Here is a 21410-nt window from a genome sequence, read left to right on the forward strand (position 1 = left end):
TAAAGTCACGTAGGTAAAAAAATCAATTGAAAAATAAATTAATATTTTTACCTTCGTGACTTTACCGAAAAATATAATTATAAAAATAATACTTTATTTCTATTATTTTTTCTATTATGTATTATTCTTTATTTTTTACCTACGTGACTTTACCGAAAAAACGAAAGAGTATGAATCCTTGCAGTCACGAAAGCTTCAAATCTAGCCGATATACTATTTGGGTCTTTCGGTAAAGTCACGGAGATAGAAAAATAATAAATTAGCTTGTTGTATATGAAAGTGCAGCCTCTACAATTGCTTTGTCACGCTATTGAGGGTGGAAGGGCTTCGGCTAAATCGCTCTGCGTATTGTAAGAGTTGGGAATACCCAAACACTTTAGCGGCCCAACACACGCGAACTCGTTGAGCACGTGGTACATAATCCAATGCGTGCTGTAAATGTGACGTTTTACGCATAAAACTACCCCGTTATTGTTTTTTGTAACTTATCCGATCTACCCCTACTTGACATATGTCATCAAGAGCTTTGTAGTTTATCGAATTTATCCAGGTTCAATAAAGACTTTGATTATACATGGCTTGACACACAAATATGCTCTCAACCCGGAGGGGTCTTCTCCCTCACTAAGATGGCCGCTACCCCGAGGTGGTCGTCTCCCTCACTAAGATGGCCGCTACCCCGAGGGAGTCGTCTCCCTCACTAAGATGGCCGCTACCCCGAGGTGGTCGTCTACCTCACTAAGATGGCCGCTACCCCGTGGGGGTCGTCTACCTCACTAAGATGGCCGCTACCCCGAGGGGGTCGTCTCCCTCACTAAGATGGCCGTTACCCCGAGGGGGTCGTCTCCCTCACTAAGATGGCCGTTACCCCGAGGGGGTCGTCTCCCTCACTAAGATGGCCGTTACCCCGAGGGGGTCGTCTCCCTCACTAAGATGGCCGCTACCCCGAGGGGGTCGTCTCCCTCACTAAGATGGCCGTTACCCCGAGGGGGTCGTCTCCCTCACTAAGATGGCCGCTACCCCGAGGGGGTCGTCTCCCTCACTAAGATGGCCGTTACCCCGAGGGGGTCGTTTCCCTCACTAAGATGGCCGCTACCCCGAGGTGGTCGTCTCCCTCACTAAGATGGCCGCTACCCCGAGGTGGTCGTCTACCTCACTAAGATGGCCGCTACCCCGTGGGGGTCGTCTACCTCACTAAGATGACCGCTACCCTGTGGGGGTCATCTCCCTCACTAACATGGCCGCTACCCCGAGGTGGTCGTCTCCCTCACTAAGATGACCGCTACCCGGACGGGGTCGTCTCCCTTACTAACATGGCCGCTACCCCCGAGGGGGTCGGTCTCCCTCACTAAGATGGCCGCTTTGGTTTCTTCACCACGCCCCTTGAGGCTGGCGGCTCGCCCGCGTTGCCCTGGTTACGCGTGGAGAATGGCCGCCGCCATGAAGACGCTGGTGAAGTCAGTCACCGCGGCGCTGCTGCTGCTGCTGCTGCTCGTGGCGCTTTATCCCCGCACGGCACACGCTGCCACCTACACCTTCGTGCTGCCCGACGCGAATACGTGCAACACGAGCTCCTTCTTAAACTTCCCCGAGCTGCGTTGCACCGATTGCGGCGTGAACGCCATCAAAACGACCGACGGTGAGGGGGGTCACACGCGCGGCGTCTCGACCGGTGGTTGGTGGGCCTCTCCGAGATCCACTCGGCCTTGTTAAACGTCAGGGTTGGGGAGACAAAGGCGGCCGAGGGTGGGGTTGGGCCCACAACAACCCGCACGCAGCTTCATAGGTGCTCGCAAACAGAACTTGCCGCAGTAGTTTGGCGTTCTGATACGGGGGGGGGGGAGGGGGATTTTTGTCTTTGTGCACATTTCATCATCATCATCACCGGCCATGATCAATCCACTGCTGGATGAAGGCCTCCACAAGCTCCACTGGCCGCCTCTCATGACGATTGTGCGATGCAATGAACCATCGTCCTCTCTTGGAGACGCTCCACACGTTGTTGGCTACCACTCCCGTCAATATTCTCTACCACTCTTCTAGTGCGAACAAAGCGCTCTTTTTTTTAACAGTCTGACCGATGTTAACACAATCCTGCGGAGGGAGCTGGTAGGAACGTTGGGTTGCTCGGTCAATGGCCTGCAGGGTCAACGGCGGCGTGGTGTATTCCGCAAATATGCCCGACTGTGAGGGCGGGCACAAGCCGGCGTGAGTAGGTGAAACGTTGAGTTTTATAAGGGCACCACGGGGTGACCAGCCCCTCCCCACACAGCCCCACCCCTCCCCACCCAGCCCCACCCTCCCCTCCCCTCCCCACCCAGCCCCTCCCCACCCTCTCCTCCCCTACCCAGCCCCTCCCTACCCAGCCCCTCCCCACCCTCCCCTCTCCACCCTCCCCACCCAGCCCTTCCCTCCCACCCCAGCCCCTCCCTGCACGACGGACGGACACAATAATCCTCTGTGGGCTGGTGTAACCAGGAGGTTCCTACCAGTATTAACGAGAAACCGTAGGATGATGTGCAGACAATGTGTGCAGTCAGTTTTGTAAATTTCGCTGCTGGATGCGAGTCTCTCCGCCATTCTTCACGCTGGTCAGAACAGTGCAGCATTGTGAAAGAAGGGAGCGCAGAATAGAACAACGGATGATTGCTGCTCTCCCCTCTTGCTGACAAGCCCAGTTGCTTACACATCAACCCCACCAACTTCACCCACAACGCCACATCCACCACACCACAACCCCCACCCATCACATCCACCACACTACGACCCCCACCCATCACATCCACCACACCACAACCCCCACCCACCACACCACAACCCCCACCCATCACATCCACCACACCACAACCCCCACCCATCACATCCACCACACCACAACCCCCACCCATCACATCCACCACACCACAACCCCCACCCATCACATCCACCACACCACAACCCCCTCCCATCACATCCACCACACCACAACCCCCACCCATCACACCCACCACACCACAACCCCCACCCATCACATCCACCACACCACAACCCCCACCCATCACATCCACCACACCACAACCCCCACCCATCACATCCACCACACCACAACCCCCACCCATCACATCCACCACACCACAACCCCCACCCATCACAACCACCACACCACAACCCCCACCCATCACATCCACCACACCACAACCCCCTCCCATCACATCCACCACACCACAACCCCCACCCATCACATCCACCACACCACAACCCCCACCCATCACATCCATCACACCACAACCCCCACCCATCACACCCACCACACCACAACCCCCACCCATCACACCCACCACACCACAACCCCCACCCATCACACCCACCACACCACAACCCCCACCCATCACACCCACCACACCACAACCCCCACCCATCACATCCACCACAACCCCCACCCATCACACCCACCACACCACAACCCCCACCCATCACACCCACCACACCACAACCCCCACCCATCACACCCACCACACCACAACCCCCACCCATCACACCCACCACACCACATCCCCCACCCATCACATCCACCACACCACAACCCCACCCATCACATCCACCACACCACAACCCCCACCCACCACACCACAACCCCCACCCATCACATCCACCACACCACAACCCCCTCCCATCACATCCACCACACCACGACCCCACCCATCACATCCACCACACCACAACCCCCACCCATCACATCCACCACACCACGACCCCATCCATCACATCCACCACCCCACAACCCCCACCCACCACACCACAACCCCCACCCATCACATCCACCACACCACAACCCCCACCCATCACGTCCACCACAACCCCCTCCCATCACGTCCACCACACCACGACCCCCACCCATCACATCCACCACACCACAACCCCCACCCATCACATCCACCACACCACAACCCCCTCCCATCACATCCACCACACCACAACCCCCACCCATCACACCCACCACACCACACCCCCACCCATCACACCCACCACACCACAACCCCCACCCATCACACCCACCACACCACAACCCCCACCCATCACACACACCACACCACAACCCCCACCCATCACACCCACCACACCACAACCCCCACCCATCACGTCCACCACAACCCCCTCCCATCACGTCCACCACACCACAACCCCCACCCATCACACCCACCACACCACAACCCCCACCCATCACATCCACCACACCACAACCCCCACCCATCACGTCCACCACAACCCCCTCCCATCACGTCCACCACACCACAACCCCCACCCATCACACCCACCACACCACAACCCCCACCCATCACACCCACCACACCACAACCCCCACCCATCACACCCACCACACCACAACCCCCTCCCATCACACCCACCACACCACAACCCCCACCCATCACATCCACCACACCACAACCCCCTCCCATCACATCCACCACACCACAACCCCTCCCATCACACCCACCACACCACAACCCCCACCCATCACATCCACCACACCACAACCCCCACCCACCACATACACCACACCACAACCCCCACCCATCACATCCACCACACCACAACCCCCACCCATCACACCCACCACACCACAACCCCCACCATCACATCCACCACACCACAACCCCCTCCATCACATCCACCACACCACAACCCCCCTCCCATCACACCCACCACACCACAACCCCCACCCATCACATCCACCACACCACAACCCCCACCCACCACATACACCACACCACAACCCCCACCTATCACGACCACCACACCACAACCCCCACCCATCACATCCACCACACCACAACCCCCTCCCATCACATCCACCACACCACAACCCCCACCCCATCACATCCACCACACCACAACCCCCTCCATCACATCCACCACACCACAACCCCACCCATCACATCCATCACACCACAACCCCCTCCCATCACACCCACCACACCACAACCCCCACCCATCACACCCACCACACCACAACCCCCTCCCATCACATCCACCACACCACAACCCCCACCATCACATCCACCACACCACAACCCCCATCCATCACATCCACCACACCACAACCCCCACCCATCACATCCACCACACCACAACCCCACCCATCACATCCACCACACCACAACCCCCACCCATCACATCCACCACACCACAACCCCCTCCCATCACATCCACCACACCACACCCCCTCCCATCACACCCACCACACCACAACCCCCCCCCATCACATCCACCACAACACAACCCCCACCCATCACATCCACCACACCACAACCCCCTCCCATCACACCCACCACACCCACAACCCCCACCATCACATCCACCACACCACACCCCCTCCCATCACATCCACCACACCACAACCCCCTCCCATCCACACCCACCACACCACAACCCCCTCCATCACATCCACCACACCACAACCCCCTCCCATCACATCCACCAACACCACAACCCCCTCCCATCACACCCACCACACCACAACCCCCACCCATCACAATCCACACACCACAACCCCCTCCCATCACACACCACCACACCACAACCCCCTCCCATCACATCCATCACACCACAACCCCCACCCATCACATCCACCACACCACAACCCCCCTCCCATCACACCCACCACACCACAAACCCCCACCCATCACATCCACCACACACAACCCCTCCCATCACACCCACCACACCACAACCCCCTCCATCACATCCATCACACCACAACCCCCACCATCACATCCACCACACCACAACCCCACCCATCACATCCACCACAACCCCCTCCCATCACGACCACCACACCACAACCCCCACCCACCACATACACCACACCACAACCCCCTCCCATCACATCCACCACACCACAACCCCCACCCATCACGACCACCACACCACAACCCCCACCCACCACATACACCACACCACAACCCCCACCCATCACGACCACCACACCACAACCCCCACCCATCACATCCACCACACCACAACCCCCTCCCATCACATCCACCACACCACAACCCCCACCCACCACATACACCACACCACAACCCCCTCCCATCACACCCACCACACCACAACCCCCACCCATCACATCCATCACACCACAACCCCCACCCATCACATCCATCACACCACAACCCCCTCCCATCACATCCACCACACCACAACCCCCACCCATCACGACCACCACACCACAACCCCCACCCATCACACCCACCACACCACAACCCCCACCCACCACATACACCACACCACAACCCCCACCCATCACGACCACCACACCACAACCCCCACCCATCACCCCCACCACACCACAACCCCCACCCATCACACCCACCACACCACAACCCCCACCCATCACATCCACCACACCACAACCCCCTCCATCACATCCACCACACCACAACCCCCACCCATCACACCCACCACACCACAACCCCCACCCACCACATACACCACACCACAACCCCCACCCATCACATCCACCACACCACAACCCCCACCCATCACACCCACCACACCACAACCCCCACCCACCACATACACCACACCACAACCCCCTCCCATCACATCCACCACACCACAACCCCCACCCATCACACCCACCACACCACAACCCCCACCCACCACATACACCATGTTGTATATGTTGGTTATGAAAATTTGTTATGTTGTATGCGTGCGTGGGTGAAATTATTATGTTGTATATGTGGGTTATGAATATTCAGTGAAAATAATAATAATTAAATGAAATCTGGCCAAATGTGTAATTATCCGAAAATATGTTAATTATGTAATTACGCACATTTTAATTATGCCAATTCGATAGGTAATCGTATTAATTATGCGAGTGGGTGTAATTATGATAACGCAAGTCGTTATGATAACCAGACCCCGCCTCGGTGACGAGGGTGGGTTATCGATCGGAATAAGGCAATTAATCGTATGCAGTTATGCAGGTGTGGTGTAAGTATGCAAGATTAACTTAGATTAACTCGGCATCGTTGTCTAGGTTGTCTCATTCTCGCTTTAACATTCCCAGAGTGTTTATTCGTGGTTATTTTTTTAGGTCCCCGGTTCACCCCGTTATCGTTTTAACATTTACTGAGTATGTATTAGTGTGTTTATTAAGGTCACCAAGTTCAAATCTCAACGCAGAAGCAGATCTTATGCATAGATTTCAGGAAAGAATCACACCACCACTTCTGTATTAATCAATTTATCACTAATTCAACCTTAACTATGATATAATATGCGAACTCTCAATCCCGGAACGTCAACACGGCATCAATACAGTATCACCAACGATTGTCTGATTTCACTTTGACAACTGCACATGGATCCCGCATAACGCGATGGTTGTTAGTGAGAGAGAGAGTCGTTAAAATATGCAAATACTATGCTAAGAAAACCTTAATGTTAATGAATGATTATACTCAATATTGTTCATAACGCGATGGTTGTTAGTGAGAGAAAGAGTCGTTGAAATATGCAAATACTATGCTAAGAAAACCTTAATGTTAATGAATGATTATACTCAATATTGTTCATAACGCGATGGTTGTTAGTGAGAGAGAGAGTCGTTGAAATATGCAAATACTATGCTAAGAAAACCTTAACGCTAATGAATGATTATACTCAATATTGTTCATGCAGTACCACACTCCTTATTGACCATACGCAACCCTTATCACGTTGTTAACACCTTGGGTCACGGGACAGTTGAATATTCTGTAGAGGATGCGAGTACGTGCGGCGATTATGACTGAAAGATACTTGAAAGATTATACGGCGATAAAAAAACACAATCAAAACAGTTATTATTCTTAAAGGCACCAATCTCAACAGATACATCGGCAGGTTATCTCAGAACGGCTCGGAGTAAGGGCCTGCGACGGTGCTCCTTTTCCGAAGATCGTTATCTTATACCAAGTTTACTAATTGGGGACCAGATCACCTGATAAGGGTCCGGTGGGCCACCACTCCCCACGTGAGCGTGGCTCGGCGGAAGGAGGTGCCAAGAATCAGTTCGTATTGATGGATCTGTTGGGAATTTATGCGATTAAGAGTACAGCCCACTAAATATTAAAGATAAAAATTAAGAATACTCTTATAAACGACGGATGGCCACCACTCGGTCTCGTTGTGATGCTTTCCAGCCACGGATGGCTTATGGGTTCGAGTGTGTTTGAGTGGTAAGAGTTGTCTTGAATAGTCAGTGTTCGGAGTCGATTCTTTAGGTCAAACAGACGCCTGGTGGTCGTGTGGTGAGGGGGCGGTGCGCGTCATACGTATCCATCGCTCCCCTGTCGGATGGCTGTTGATACGCTGTCGCAGTTCGGAACCCGGTCGGTAGGTGGCGCCCACAACTCGCTCGTAGCGTGCAGCGCTGGATCGTCGCCAAGTCGCGACGCTCACCACCGGCGGCAGCGGAGATCTCCGGCGGCAGCAGAGATTGACGAGCTGAAGATGAGTCGAGCCGACCCGCTGGTCGCAGCTCGCTCCTGAGTCGACCCTCCCGGTCGAGCTCGCTCCTGGGTCGACCCGCTGGTCGCCCTCGCTCCTGAGTCGACTCTCTGGTCGCACTCCTGAGTGGACCCGCTCTGGTCGCACTCGTTCCTGAGTCGACCCTCCCGGTCGAGCTTCTGAGTGGACCCTCCCGTCGCACTCCTGCTGAGTCGACCCTCCCGGTCGAGCTTCTGAGTGGACCCTCCCGTCGCACTGGTTTCCAATGCTCAGGATCCGTTACTTTATGCCTGAAAATTCCCCCTGGATCCCGCCCACAAGGCGGGGCTTCCGATTTTTGCTGTGTCAGGATCTGTCCGTAGGCAGGTGTGTCCATGTGTGTGTCCGTATGTCCTTGTGTGCATCACTGACGGTATATTCCGTTGTCAACTCCCTCCATAAAACCCACGAGCAAACAACCAGATGTTACAAATTGTCTCGAAGTCGTCTCTCTGTCTGGGTGCAATTTATCTCTTGTCTGGCCTTCTTCATGAACCCAAAACACAGACGTTACAAATCGTCTCGTAGGCGTCTTTGTTCGTGTTGCACAACCTGGAGGGGGGCAACACTCTCTCCGACCCGGCGCACAAAGAAATGGTTAAAAGTTTTAAGTTAACATTTGTCCCTTACTATTTCACAGTTATGATTCTGTATGTAACCTAAGGTCTGTCGTTTTCCCATCGTGGTGCTTGACTCAAGTGTAGGTTTCCCCGAGCGTATACACACTCCTATCCCGCGCTGCGGGGATACAAAGACGGCCGGGATCTCCCTTTCTCTCCGACCCTGGGTTTAACATCGTTTTTTTTTTTATTATGTATTATATTCGACCTGGTTGTGATTCATCCCGTTATCCTGGCTTTTCCATAAGTTTTACTTTTTGTCTTTTCATGCATATACTTATTACTATTAATTTATTTCCGATATCTTAGGTTAAGGTGTAAGTTTCTTGATCCTAGGAATTCGTATTCCTTGGTGCCTGGATGGTTATATAAGCGGAATATAGTTTACGGTGAATAGCGTTAACATTGATGTTATGTGCGATATTATGTATTGTGATGTCTTTAACTTAACTTGTTTGTCAGGGCTTTACTGACACGAAGTTGCATTCCATAGCCCGCAGTCTTTGCCCCACCCTATCTCTGCTCGCCGTTGTTGTTGCCTGCCGTTAATTCAAGGCCTCATTAATTTCCGTCACCCCTGAGTAGGTGAGGGCGGTTGAACCTTGGAGTCAGTTCTGGTTTTTGTCTGCCTGCTTCTTCTTGTGTCCCCTGACCCCGGGAGTTATTATTCTACTTTATGGCCTGTCGAAGCCCCACTCGCTGTTGCTGGGCTGGTGTTGTTCCCGGCTTTTTGCTTACGTTTGCAGTTCGCCGTGCTCTTGATTTCCTTCCCTCTTCAACCTTATATTGACTATTCGCTCCTGTCTGGGTGCGATTCAATTTTGACTTAGGAAGGTTCTGATTGTCATATGCTTCGGGTCGAATTGTATAGAAAGTATTGAAGTATGGAAATAACATTTCATATTGACTTAATAATGGTGATGGTTCAGTAGGCGTAACTTGTGGCCTGGTTTAATTGGAGTGGGTGTGAATATCGATAACTTTAGCCTACCCTGTTGTTAAATTCCGACTTTAACGTTACTTTAATAGCAATACAGAATAATTGAGCTTTTTGTCTTAACTAGGCGAATGCGAACTTCTGGTGACCCCCGCAGCCGTGTTGTTCAGCTGGGTCTTGTGCCTTGAGAGATATACAACCCTCTTTTAAATCACCTCTCCCCCTGTCCACCTTCTGCTCTGGGAGTGTTTATTCTTGATTCCAGGTCCAAGGCCCCCTCACATCCAGACGCGCAGGGTTGTTTACATCAGCTCCCCCCCTGTGCACGTGTTCTAACTAGCTCGGAATTCCTGAACACACAATCAGTGATGATTCCTGGCTCTCTGTGGTTGTGATTTAGACAAAGGCGCCTCTGTTTCTTCCATTGCCTTTGAGTCGACACTGCCCTATTATTTGCCCATGTGCTGAGGTCATAGAATTCGTTTTGACTTCAGTAATATTAACATTCAGTATTGGATTAGCAAATGGGCAATGGTTCATTGATGTAGCTCGCAGCCTGGTCTCCAGTTTGAGCGAGCGCGAGGATCGATAATTTAGCCTACTCTGTTGTTGAATTTCGAATTTTGACGTTACTTTAAAACCATGCAGGATGATTGGGCTTTTGCCTTAACTATGTCTGGCTGACACTCCCACTGTCTCTGCCGCCTGCACGGGTGACATGTGCCCGTTCATCAGGCCTTATCTTCCCTTGAAGCAACGTTGTAAATTCTGCCATCCTAGCCCTCCTCCGGTTCATTACTTAACAACACCTGGTGTTTTGCAGTTTGCTGCGCTTGGTGTGTTTCACTCATTAAAAAAACAAGTAAAAAGATAATATATAAAAATCATCAAATATTATTAATCTCAATTATGGAAGAAGGGTTAGTATACAACATTCCGCCCTTTTAAAAATGACCAGTGGTCAAATGGCCACGGGTTATTTTTAAAAAAAATGTATACCCTTCTTCCATCATGAACCATCGATTGTCCTCAAGTTTTGCTGCTATTCCTTACAACGCGCGCGTACGTGTCACAACTTAACATGGTTATTTTGAATTGAGCAAAGAAAATTAAACAAGCGTTAAACATCGATATTGCGTTACATCGGTTCTGATACATCATGACTCCGACGAATATTCATTTTTGTTTTTGTTAAATCCTGGGAAACGCTAGGTAGCGGTTTCGAACGCATTTATGCGTTACTTTCCTCATGTTGCCTCGTTCACCACTTATCACTTCGATAATTCGATCACGGTTTTCGGGGTTCGTTTTTGTAGTTTCTTCTCTCACTCTCTGTGTCGTGGGAGTGTGTGGTGAAAAATTGTGCTGCACATAACCAGAATTCGCGCACCCGACCCACTTTGACCCTTGGTTCGAGGCATTCGCTCTCTCTGCGATTACATGCACATTTGCCGAGTCCGTGTGTCGATTTAATTCTGTCCCTCGTAATGTTGCCCTCTTTGTTTTTACTAGTGTGTTGGATTTCAACACCATTCCCGATACGTCATGGACATTCGTCTCCATTTTAGCACTCCGATCCACATAATTTTTGGTTTCCCTTGGATATTTTCCATTCAAAGGCTCATGCCTGCGCTCCTCAGGGCGTGTCCCTGCTGTCTGTTTTTGTACTGTCCGATCACGCTTCAATGCAACCCTGTCCTTGTATTCGATCCGCGCGTCATTTACGGGAGCACTGTCCACGTTTTTGCCCGCCCTGTCACTTGCAGCCTGCCTGTATTTCACATTGAGCGCCGGGTTTAACACCTCGGCGGGTGTGGCGCGTATGGGCTGCCCGCTCTCAATCACTGTGGATGGTTCATCACGTATTTGGACCGTATTCTGTGTTATTCCTCTATTCCCTCCTGGTATAGCCGGTGGAGGAATTGGTCGGAATTGGATCGATTGTGTTTGACCTCCCATCCTGCGATTCTCGTGAATGTTCGCATCCATACCTCCGCGGTATGTGTAACACCTTCCCGCTAGGTGGTTATCTTCCCATCTCTGTGCGTAATTTGAACCTTGCGTGTGTCGTGGGATGGGGTGTTGATATGGTTCTGCTCTGAACCTCTCCCTCCTACGATTCTCCTGCACCCTTGGCCCAGTGTTTTTCCCATTTGGGTGCCAAATTTTTCCTGGATTGTTACTTCGCCATCCCTGTGGGTAATCTTGACCTTGCGCATGTCGGGGCATGGGGTGTTGGTATGGTTCTATTCTGAACCTCCCCCTCCTGCGATTCTCCTGAATGTTCGGCTTTGTGCCGCTCTCATTCTCGTGCCAACCTCTCTCTGGGTTATTTTGCCATGTGTGCGTGCGTTTCTGCTGCTCTCTGCATGGTGGGACTGCTCGGTGATTTTTATTCCTCTCTGAGAGGCTGGGTTCCTCATCCCTCTCCCTGTGTTCTGGATCCGAATTATGATTCTTAGCTCTGTATAACCATGCCATGTACGCCTTGCTCTCTATGCGGCGTAAGGATGCGGTTTCTGGATTCAAAACCATCCTCACCCTTTCTGTAATCTCTGGGCTCAAGGATTCAAAAAACATAATTTTGAACATATTATCCCCTTCGTGGTATTGATTCACATCGCCTGCGTAATACGCTCTTTTAAATTGGACGAGGTAGTCACGTGGATCTTGGTCCATGCCCTGGGTCATCGATTTTACAGCATAAAACCCCTCAGTGAGTGTCGAATATTCTCCAAACTTCCGAATCACTGCCAGGCTCAATTGTTTAAAATCATTTCTAACCTTGTGTGGTAGTGACTTTACCCATGGAATAGATTCTTTATGTAAGGTCCGTTTCAACAAACTCGCTTTTTCATCCCGTCTCCTCAGCCCTCTAATCATTGCCTCCTCTTCCACTGTCGCGATATGTGTGTGGATATCCATAGTCTTATTGTGGGGGTCAAAATCGGGAATTCTGACTAGAGCCTTGTCCATCAACTTAAGGGTTTTACTGGTGAACAGGTATTCCGAAAGTTGATTGCTGACAGCGTCATCATCAAACAAGTTATCATCAGGCAATCTGTCACTTTGGTCTGTGCTGTGTCTCTTGTGTTTAAGTGGTGTGCATTTTCTGTGTGCGCGCCCAGGGCCGTGTCGCTCGTGTTGCCATTTCCCTTCAGTTTTTGCCTCTGCCCTTAGTGTACCATGTCCTGGCGATTTTACTTTAACTTTTGTGCGATCAATCCCTGGACTCTGTCCACGTACCCAAGAGAGTGATTTGATGTTACTTCCATATTTATTTTGTGGCTCAACGTCTGTGAGTTTCGCTGGTGTCGCGAGCTTTGACTTCTCCTCCCTCTCGAGGGCGTCTGCTGCTTCAATTTGTTGTTCTATTTGTTCTTCTATTGTAAGGACTCTTCCCTCTTGGTTTGGATCTAGGGCCTTCGTGGTTTCGGGCGGCTCAATTGAAAGTTCCTTTTGCGTTACTATCGGTTGAGTTGCCTTGGCTTCATCCGAGGGTAATACGCTCTTGCCCTTGGGTTCTCCTTCATCAGTTTGCAGTTCGTCGGTTTGGCCTCCAGGGGGCGGTATATACTCCATGAGGGGACGGTCTTTCGGTGATACTGACTCTAAGTCGGCTTCCTTTCGGACTTCTCTCAGTCTGTTAGTCATTAGCTGAGTGATTCGAATTCCTGCGGGGAGCTTGTCTTCGTTCCTGATTGTCGTTGATAGGTCGTCGAGCTCTTGTGTTATCACTTGGATTCCCGTGGAGTCTCTCATAACGTCTTCATCTTCTGAGTCCCTTTGTTTCTCCGGCATTGACTGTGCCCAAATTTGTCGGGATTCAAGGTTCACAATGGGTTTCAGGCGATTCAGTAGTTCGATCCCAAAAATCAGTTCTTTACCTGGGTATTGTACGACATATAGGGGATGGTTCATGTTGATTTTGTTGAACGTCAACTTCGTCATAACTTTGCCCAAAGGTCGCATGTGGGTCCCTTCACATCCTGAGTAGGTAAGTTTACTTGGCATCATTTGTAGTGTTTCATTCTTCCTCTGGAGGGCAGTCTGGAGTTCGTCAAATAATTCTCTGGATATCATGGATATTTCTGCTCCAGTATCACAAAGGCCCTGGCTGGTCAGGGTGTCTTGCAGTATTACTTCCACGTGGACTCGTCCGACTGGTCCTACGGGAATCAATTCCCCCAGATGGTACCCTTTTCCCTCTGGTACCACTTCGGTGATTGCTTCGAGGCTTCTTGTCTTCTCTACGTTCACTTGGGCTACCTTTGCTCTGGGTGTGTCCTCCTCTTGTGTGGGTATAGTTGGTATTCTTCCCTTCGCTACTTGCATGGGAGTCTTCATACTCCCTAGGAGCTCTTTTTCCATCCTAATGTGGTGAGCATATCGATTCCTGTTAGCTAACGGTGGTCTATGCTCCATTGCTAGTGGAGGCGGCAGTGGGGGACGATATGGTAACTGGTTTGGTGGGTGTCGGCCTCCGCGGTGTAGGTATGGCCCGTCACTCTCTCCTCCTCCTCCATAATTCCAGCCTCCGCCCTCTTCTGCATTCCATGGTGGTGGCGGCTGTGGGTGCCATGTTCCTCTGGCCTCGTTCCTCCTCTCACGTGGAACGTTATTCAGCGTGTTGTGGACGGGTGTTGATTCTATTGGGTTAGGCGCCCTCTCCTGGGGGAATTCATGTTCACCCCGTGTGGCGCTAATATTATTCCTTGGAGATTCGCTTCCCTCCAGATCGAGGCATTCTTTATCTCTGGTGACGATGTGGGTTTTGGCTATGCCAGTGGTTTTCCGTCCGTTCACCCAGGCCGTGTGGGCCTTGCTTTCAATCTGGCGTAGGGAGGCAGTCTCGGGGTCCAACATCATTCCTACTATTCTCACTATTTCAGGTCTCAATGATTGGAAGAACATCACTTTTAAGACTGTCTTATCTCCCTGGGCATTGTCCACGTCCCCTGCGTAATATGCTTTCTTAAGGCGTAGGAGATAATCTCGTGGGTCTTCGTCTACACGCTGGGTCATCAACTTTGCCGCGTTCAATCCTTCGGATAGTGTGGAGTATTCCCCAAATCTCTTAACTACTGCTCGGCTCAATTGTTTAAAGTCACTCTTCACCCTATTTGGCAGGGAGGCTACCCATGGTCTGGCGGGTTCATGTAGGCTCCTTGATAATAGACATGCCTTTTCTGTTGATTTACCCAAACCCCGGATCTTAGCCTCCTGTTCTACTGTAGCTATGTGAGTGTGGATATCCCTGTTCTTGTTATGTGGATCGAAATAGGGAATTCTCACGAGTGCTTTGTCCATTAGTTTTAGTGTCTTACTGTTAAAAGTGTGTTGTTCGTCATCAGTGGTGTCGGTTCCTGAGGAGTGCTCCCTTGAGCTACCCTTGTCTCCACTATCACTGTTGTCATGTGTCCCGTGTCTGTGTCGTGATCTCCCTCTGTCCGAGGATTCGTATCTGTCCCGTTGCTTGTGTCTCTTGTTTTCCTTATGTGGGTCTTGTGATTCGTGCTTGTGGGTTGGTGTGCGTGATCTCCTTGAGCGGTGTCTATGTGGTGAGTGTTTTTGTCCTCGACCTTCATGCTGCCTACTACGTGAGTGGTGCCTGCTAGGTGAGGTGTTGAATTTATGTTTGTCTCGTGCTTCATGGTTATCGGGATTCCTGTCTCTGTGATTTTTGGTGCGGGTGGTTTTGCGTGGGTGATTTTTACATGTCATGCGTCCCTCTGGTGAGCTCTCTCTGGTACCCATGTCGTGTTGGTCATTGTCAGAGGAGTCAGTGTCAGATGAGCCGTCACCATCACGGTGGCTCTGCTTAACATAACTTTTGTAGTGCCTTTTGCACCTGTTACGTGGGTCAACTTGGCTCGGTGATTTCTGCTTATCCCATGGCTCATGCTTGTGTGATGTGCGTCTCTCTGGTGAGCTCCTGTTATCCGTGTCGTGTTGGTCATTGTCAGAGAAGTCAGTGTCAGATGAGCCGTCACCATCACGATGGCTCTGCTTAACATCACTTTTGTAGTGCCTTTTGCACCTGTTACGTGGGTCAATTTGGCTCGGTGATTTCTGCTTATCCCATGGCTCATGCTTGTGTGATGTGCGTCTCTCTGGTGAGCTCCTGTTATCCGTGTCGTGTTGGTCATTGTCAGAGAAGTCAGTGTCAGATGAGCCGTCACCATCACGATGGCTCTGCTTAACATAACTTTTGTAGTGCCTTTTGCACCTGTTACGTGGGTCAACTTGGCTCGGTGATTTCTGCTTATCCCATGGCTCCTGCTTGTGTGATGTGCGTCTCTCTGGTGAGCTCTTGTTACGTGTGTCGTGTTGGTCGTGTTTGTGCGAGGTGCGTTTCTCTGGTGAGCTGTCTCTGTCATCTGCATCATGTCGGTCATACTTGCGTAGCGTGCGTCTGCCTGGTGTTCTGTTTATGTCATGTTTCCCGTCTTGCATCAGCTCCGCCCTTTCCCGCTCTATCATTACAGTGTATCCTGATGACTTAGGGTTAATTATTTGTCTCTCTCTAACGTTGGGGTGGTCGGCCTCATGTTTTCCCGTTTGTATTATTATTTCCTCTTCTCTCTCCTCGATTTGCGAGGGTGTTACTTTATCAAAATTGCTTTGCATAGTAGCCACACTCATTGTGGGATCTGGCCCTGGGCTACGTCCCCGTGGCTCGGAGTGTGGTAAATTGTTACTCCCGTATGTGTCCTGTGTATCAACGTCTGGGTGTTTCACTGGTGCATTTAGTGCGGATTCTTTCTCTCTCACGAGGGCGTGCAGACGCTCTACCTGCACCATTAAGGACAGTTTCTCTTGTCTCTCCCTTTCAAATTTTTCCTCATTCCATAATCTTTCTCTGTCTGTCTGTGCGAGGAGATACGAGTCTACCCTCGCTATTTCTGCAATTTTTACGTCACGTTTGGCTTTGCCACATTTCATCACATCCTTAAGTAGTTTCCTTCTATGGGCCTTAACATCTTCTGTATGGCTCCCCTCCCATATATCTCTCTGCTCCGTCTGCTGGCTAGCAGTCCGTCCAGTACGTTTTAATACAAATTCCCGATATTGTTTTTCCATAGATTCCATCTCCTCCTCAGAGGTCCACTCTGTATCAGTGTTATGCGTTGGTGTGTCAAACTCAGAATGTTGTGGATCCTGTGCCCTCTCTATTATGTAGTGTGGTTAATAGACTTAAGAGTGTATCTTAATTCTAACATCTCATGTGCGTCGTGAGTTACTCTAGAATTCCCTTTCAGAGCACATATAAACAATTGTATCACAGGATGCGTCAGTTTAACTCGAGCAAATAATCTCAGCCCAGCTGTCTTTTTTATACTCTGCTACTCTGGTACCTCCCTTCAGAGCGCGTTTTGTTTGTATACCCCCGTTTACAATCACAAGGCAACGTTAGTTCACAACACTTTGATTAACACATCAGTGATTCGTTCCTGAATTCATGCATAACTGTCTGCGAGAGATCCCGGACGAGCCCCCATTATGTTGTATATGTTGGTTATGAAAATTTGTTATGTTGTATGCGTGCGTGGGTGAAATTATTATGTTGTATATGTGGGTTATGAATATTCAGTGAAAATAATAATAATTAAATGAAATCTGGCCAAATGTGTAATTATCCGAAAATATGTTAATTATGTAATTACGCACATTTTAATTATGCCAATTCGATAGGTAATCGTATTAATTATGCGAGTGGGTGTAATTATGATAACGCAAGTCGTTATGATAACCAGACCCCGCCTCGGTGACGAGGGTGGGTTATCGATCGGAATAAGGCAATTAATCGTATGCAGTTATGCAGGTGTGGTGTAAGTATGCAAGATTAACTTAGATTAACTCGGCATCGTTGTCTAGGTTGTCTCATTCTCGCTTTAACATTCCCAGAGTGTTTATTCGTGGTTATTTTTTTAGGTCCCCGGTTCACCCCGTTATCGTTTTAACATTTACTGAGTATGTATTAGTGTGTTTATTAAGGTCACCAAGTTCAAATCTCAACGCAGAAGCAGATCTTATGCATAGATTTCAGGAAAGAATCACACCACCACTTCTGTATTAATCAATTTATCACTAATTCAACCTTAACTATGATATAATATGCGAACTCTCAATCCCGGAACGTCAACACGGCATCAATACAGTATCACCAACGATTGTCTGATTTCACTTTGACAACTGCACATGGATCCCGCATAACGCGATGGTTGTTAGTGAGAGAGAGAGTCGTTAAAATATGCAAATACTATGCTAAGAAAACCTTAATGTTAATGAATGATTATACTCAATATTGTTCATAACGCGATGGTTGTTAGTGAGAGAAAGAGTCGTTGAAATATGCAAATACTATGCTAAGAAAACCTTAATGTTAATGAATGATTATACTCAATATTGTTCATAACGCGATGGTTGTTAGTGAGAGAGAGAGTCGTTGAAATATGCAAATACTATGCTAAGAAAACCTTAACGCTAATGAATGATTATACTCAATATTGTTCATGCAGTACCACACTCCTTATTGACCATACGCAACCCTTATCACGTTGTTAACACCTTGGGTCACGGGACAGTTGAATATTCTGTAGAGGATGCGAGTACGTGCGGCGATTATGACTGAAAGATACTTGAAAGATTATACGGCGATAAAAAAACACAATCAAAACAGTTATTATTCTTAAAGGCACCAATCTCAACAGATACATCGGCAGGTTATCTCAGAACGGCTCGGAGTAAGGGCCTGCGACGGTGCTCCTTTTCCGAAGATCGTTATCTTATACCAAGTTTACTAATTGGGGACCAGATCACCTGATAAGGGTCCGGTGGGCCACCACTCCCCACGTGAGCGTGGCTCGGCGGAAGGAGGTGCCAAGAATCAGTTCGTATTGATGGATCTGTTGGGAATTTATGCGATTAAGAGTACAGCCCACTAAATATTAAAGATAAAAATTAAGAATACTCTTATAAACGACGGATGGCCACCACTCGGTCTCGTTGTGATGCTTTCCAGCCACGGATGGCTTATGGGTTCGAGTGTGTTTGAGTGGTAAGAGTTGTCTTGAATAGTCAGTGTTCGGAGTCGATTCTTTAGGTCAAACAGACGCCTGGTGGTCGTGTGGTGAGGGGGCGGTGCGCGTCATACGTATCCATCGCTCCCCTGTCGGATGGCTGTTGATACGCTGTCGCAGTTCGGAACCCGGTCGGTAGGTGGCGCCCACAACTCGCTCGTAGCGTGCAGCGCTGGATCGTCGCCAAGTCGCGACGCTCACCACCGGCGGCAGCGGAGATCTCCGGCGGCAGCAGAGATTGACGAGCTGAAGATGAGTCGAGCCGACCCGCTGGTCGCAGCTCGCTCCTGAGTCGACCCTCCCGGTCGAGCTCGCTCCTGGGTCGACCCGCTGGTCGCCCTCGCTCCTGAGTCGACTCTCTGGTCGCACTCCTGAGTGGACCCGCTCTGGTCGCACTCGTTCCTGAGTCGACCCTCCCGGTCGAGCTTCTGAGTGGACCCTCCCGTCGCACTCCTGCTGAGTCGACCCTCCCGGTCGAGCTTCTGAGTGGACCCTCCCGTCGCACTGGTTTCCAATGCTCAGGATCCTTTACTTTATGCCGAAAATTCCCCCTGGATCCCGCCCACAAGGCGGGGCTTCCGATTTTTGCTGTGTCAGGATCTGTCCGTAGGCAGGTGTGTCCATGTGTGTGTCCGTATGTCCTTGTGTGCATCACTGACGGTATATTCCGTTGTCAACTCCCTCCATAAAACCCACGAGCAAACAACCAGATGTTACAAATTGTCTCGAAGTCGTCTCTCTGTCTGGGTGCAATTTATCTCTTGTCTGGCCTTCTTCATGAACCCAAAACACAGACGTTACAAATCGTCTCGTAGGCGTCTTTGTTCGTGTTGCACAACCTGGAGGGGGGCAACACTCTCTCCGACCCGGCGCACAAAGAAATGGTTAAAAGTTTTAAGTTAACATTTGTCCCTTACTATTTCACAGTTATGATTCTGTATGTAACCTAAGGTCTGTCGTTTCCCATCGTGGTGCTTGACTCAAGTGTAGGTTTCCCCGAGCGTATACACACTCCTATCCCGCGCTGCGGGGATACAAAGACGGCCGGGATCTCCCTTTCTCTCCGACCCTGGGTTTAACATCGTTTTTTTTTTATTATGTATTATATTCGACCTGGTTGTGATTCATCCCGTTATCCTGGCTTTTCCATAAGTTTTACTTTTTGTCTTTTCATGCATATACTTTTTACTATTAATTTATTTCCGATATCTTAGGTTAAGGTGTAAGTTTCTTGATCCTAGGAATTCGTATTCCTTGGTGCCTGGATGGTTATATAAGCGGAATATAGTTTACGGTGAATAGCGTTAACATTGATGTTATGTGCGATATTATGTATTGTGATGTCTTTAACTTAACTTGTTTGTCAGGGCTTTACTGACACGAAGTTGCATTCCATAGCCCGCAGTCTTTGCCCCACCCTATCTCTGCTCGCCGTTGTTGTTGCCTGCCGTTAATTCAAGGCCTCATTAATTTCCGTCACCCCTGAGTAGGTGAGGGCGGTTGAACCTTGGAGTCAGTTCTGGTTTTTGTCTGCCTGCTTCTTCTTGTGTCCCCTGACCCCGGGAGTTATTATTCTACTTTATGGCCTGTCGAAGCCCCACTCGCTGTTGCTGGGCTGGTGTTGTTCCCGGCTTTTTGCTTACGTTTGCAGTTCGCCGTGCTCTTGATTTCCTTCCCTCTTCAACCTTATATTGACTATTCGCTCCTGTCTGGGTGCGATTCAATTTTGACTTAGGAAGGTTCTGATTGTCATATGCTTCGGGTCGAATTGTATAGAAAGTATTGAAGTATGGAAATAACATTTCATATTGACTTAATAATGGTGATGGTTCAGTAGGCGTAACTTGTGGCCTGGTTTAATTGGAGTGGGTGTGAATATCGATAACTTTAGCCTACCCTGTTGTTAAATTCCGACTTTAACGTTACTTTAATAGCAATACAGAATAATTGAGCTTTTTGTCTTAACTAGGCGAATGCGAACTTCTGGTGACCCCCGCAGCCGTGTTGTTCAGCTGGGTCTTGTGCCTTGAGAGATATACAACCCTCTTTTAAATCACCTCTCCCCCTGTCCACCTTCTGCTCTGGGAGTGTTTATTCTTGATTCCAGGTCCAAGGCCCCCTCACATCCAGACGCGCAGGGTTGTTTACATCAGCTCCCCCCCTGTGCACGTGTTCTAACTAGCTCGGAATTCCTGAACACACAATCAGTGATGATTCCTGGCTTTCTGTGGTTGTGATTTAGACAAAGGC

At 50.0% G+C, this 21410-nt stretch overlaps 1 protein-coding gene across 2 annotated transcripts in view; it reads left to right on the forward strand.

Moving 5' to 3' along the window:
* Window positions 1-1411: 1411 nt before the first annotated feature.
* TMEM67 (transmembrane protein 67) overlaps window positions 1412-21410 on the forward strand; it is a 60461-nt gene continuing 40462 nt past the window's right edge. Inside the window, exon 1 of one of the 2 annotated variants that reach the window (XM_061565573.1) lies at window positions 1412-1639. In XM_061565573.1, the coding sequence (XP_061421557.1) occupies window positions 1429-1639 (211 nt within the window). In that variant the 5' untranslated portion in view covers window positions 1412-1428. The remainder of the gene's footprint in view (window positions 1640-21410) is intronic. The other variant, XM_061565574.1, reaches the window with a different exon arrangement.

This window comes from Lethenteron reissneri, chromosome 35, assembly GCF_015708825.2.
Source record: "Lethenteron reissneri isolate LAM-NWPU_2019-01 chromosome 35, ASM1570882v1, whole genome shotgun sequence".
Taxonomy (NCBI): Eukaryota; Metazoa; Chordata; class Hyperoartia; order Petromyzontiformes; family Petromyzontidae; genus Lethenteron; species Lethenteron reissneri.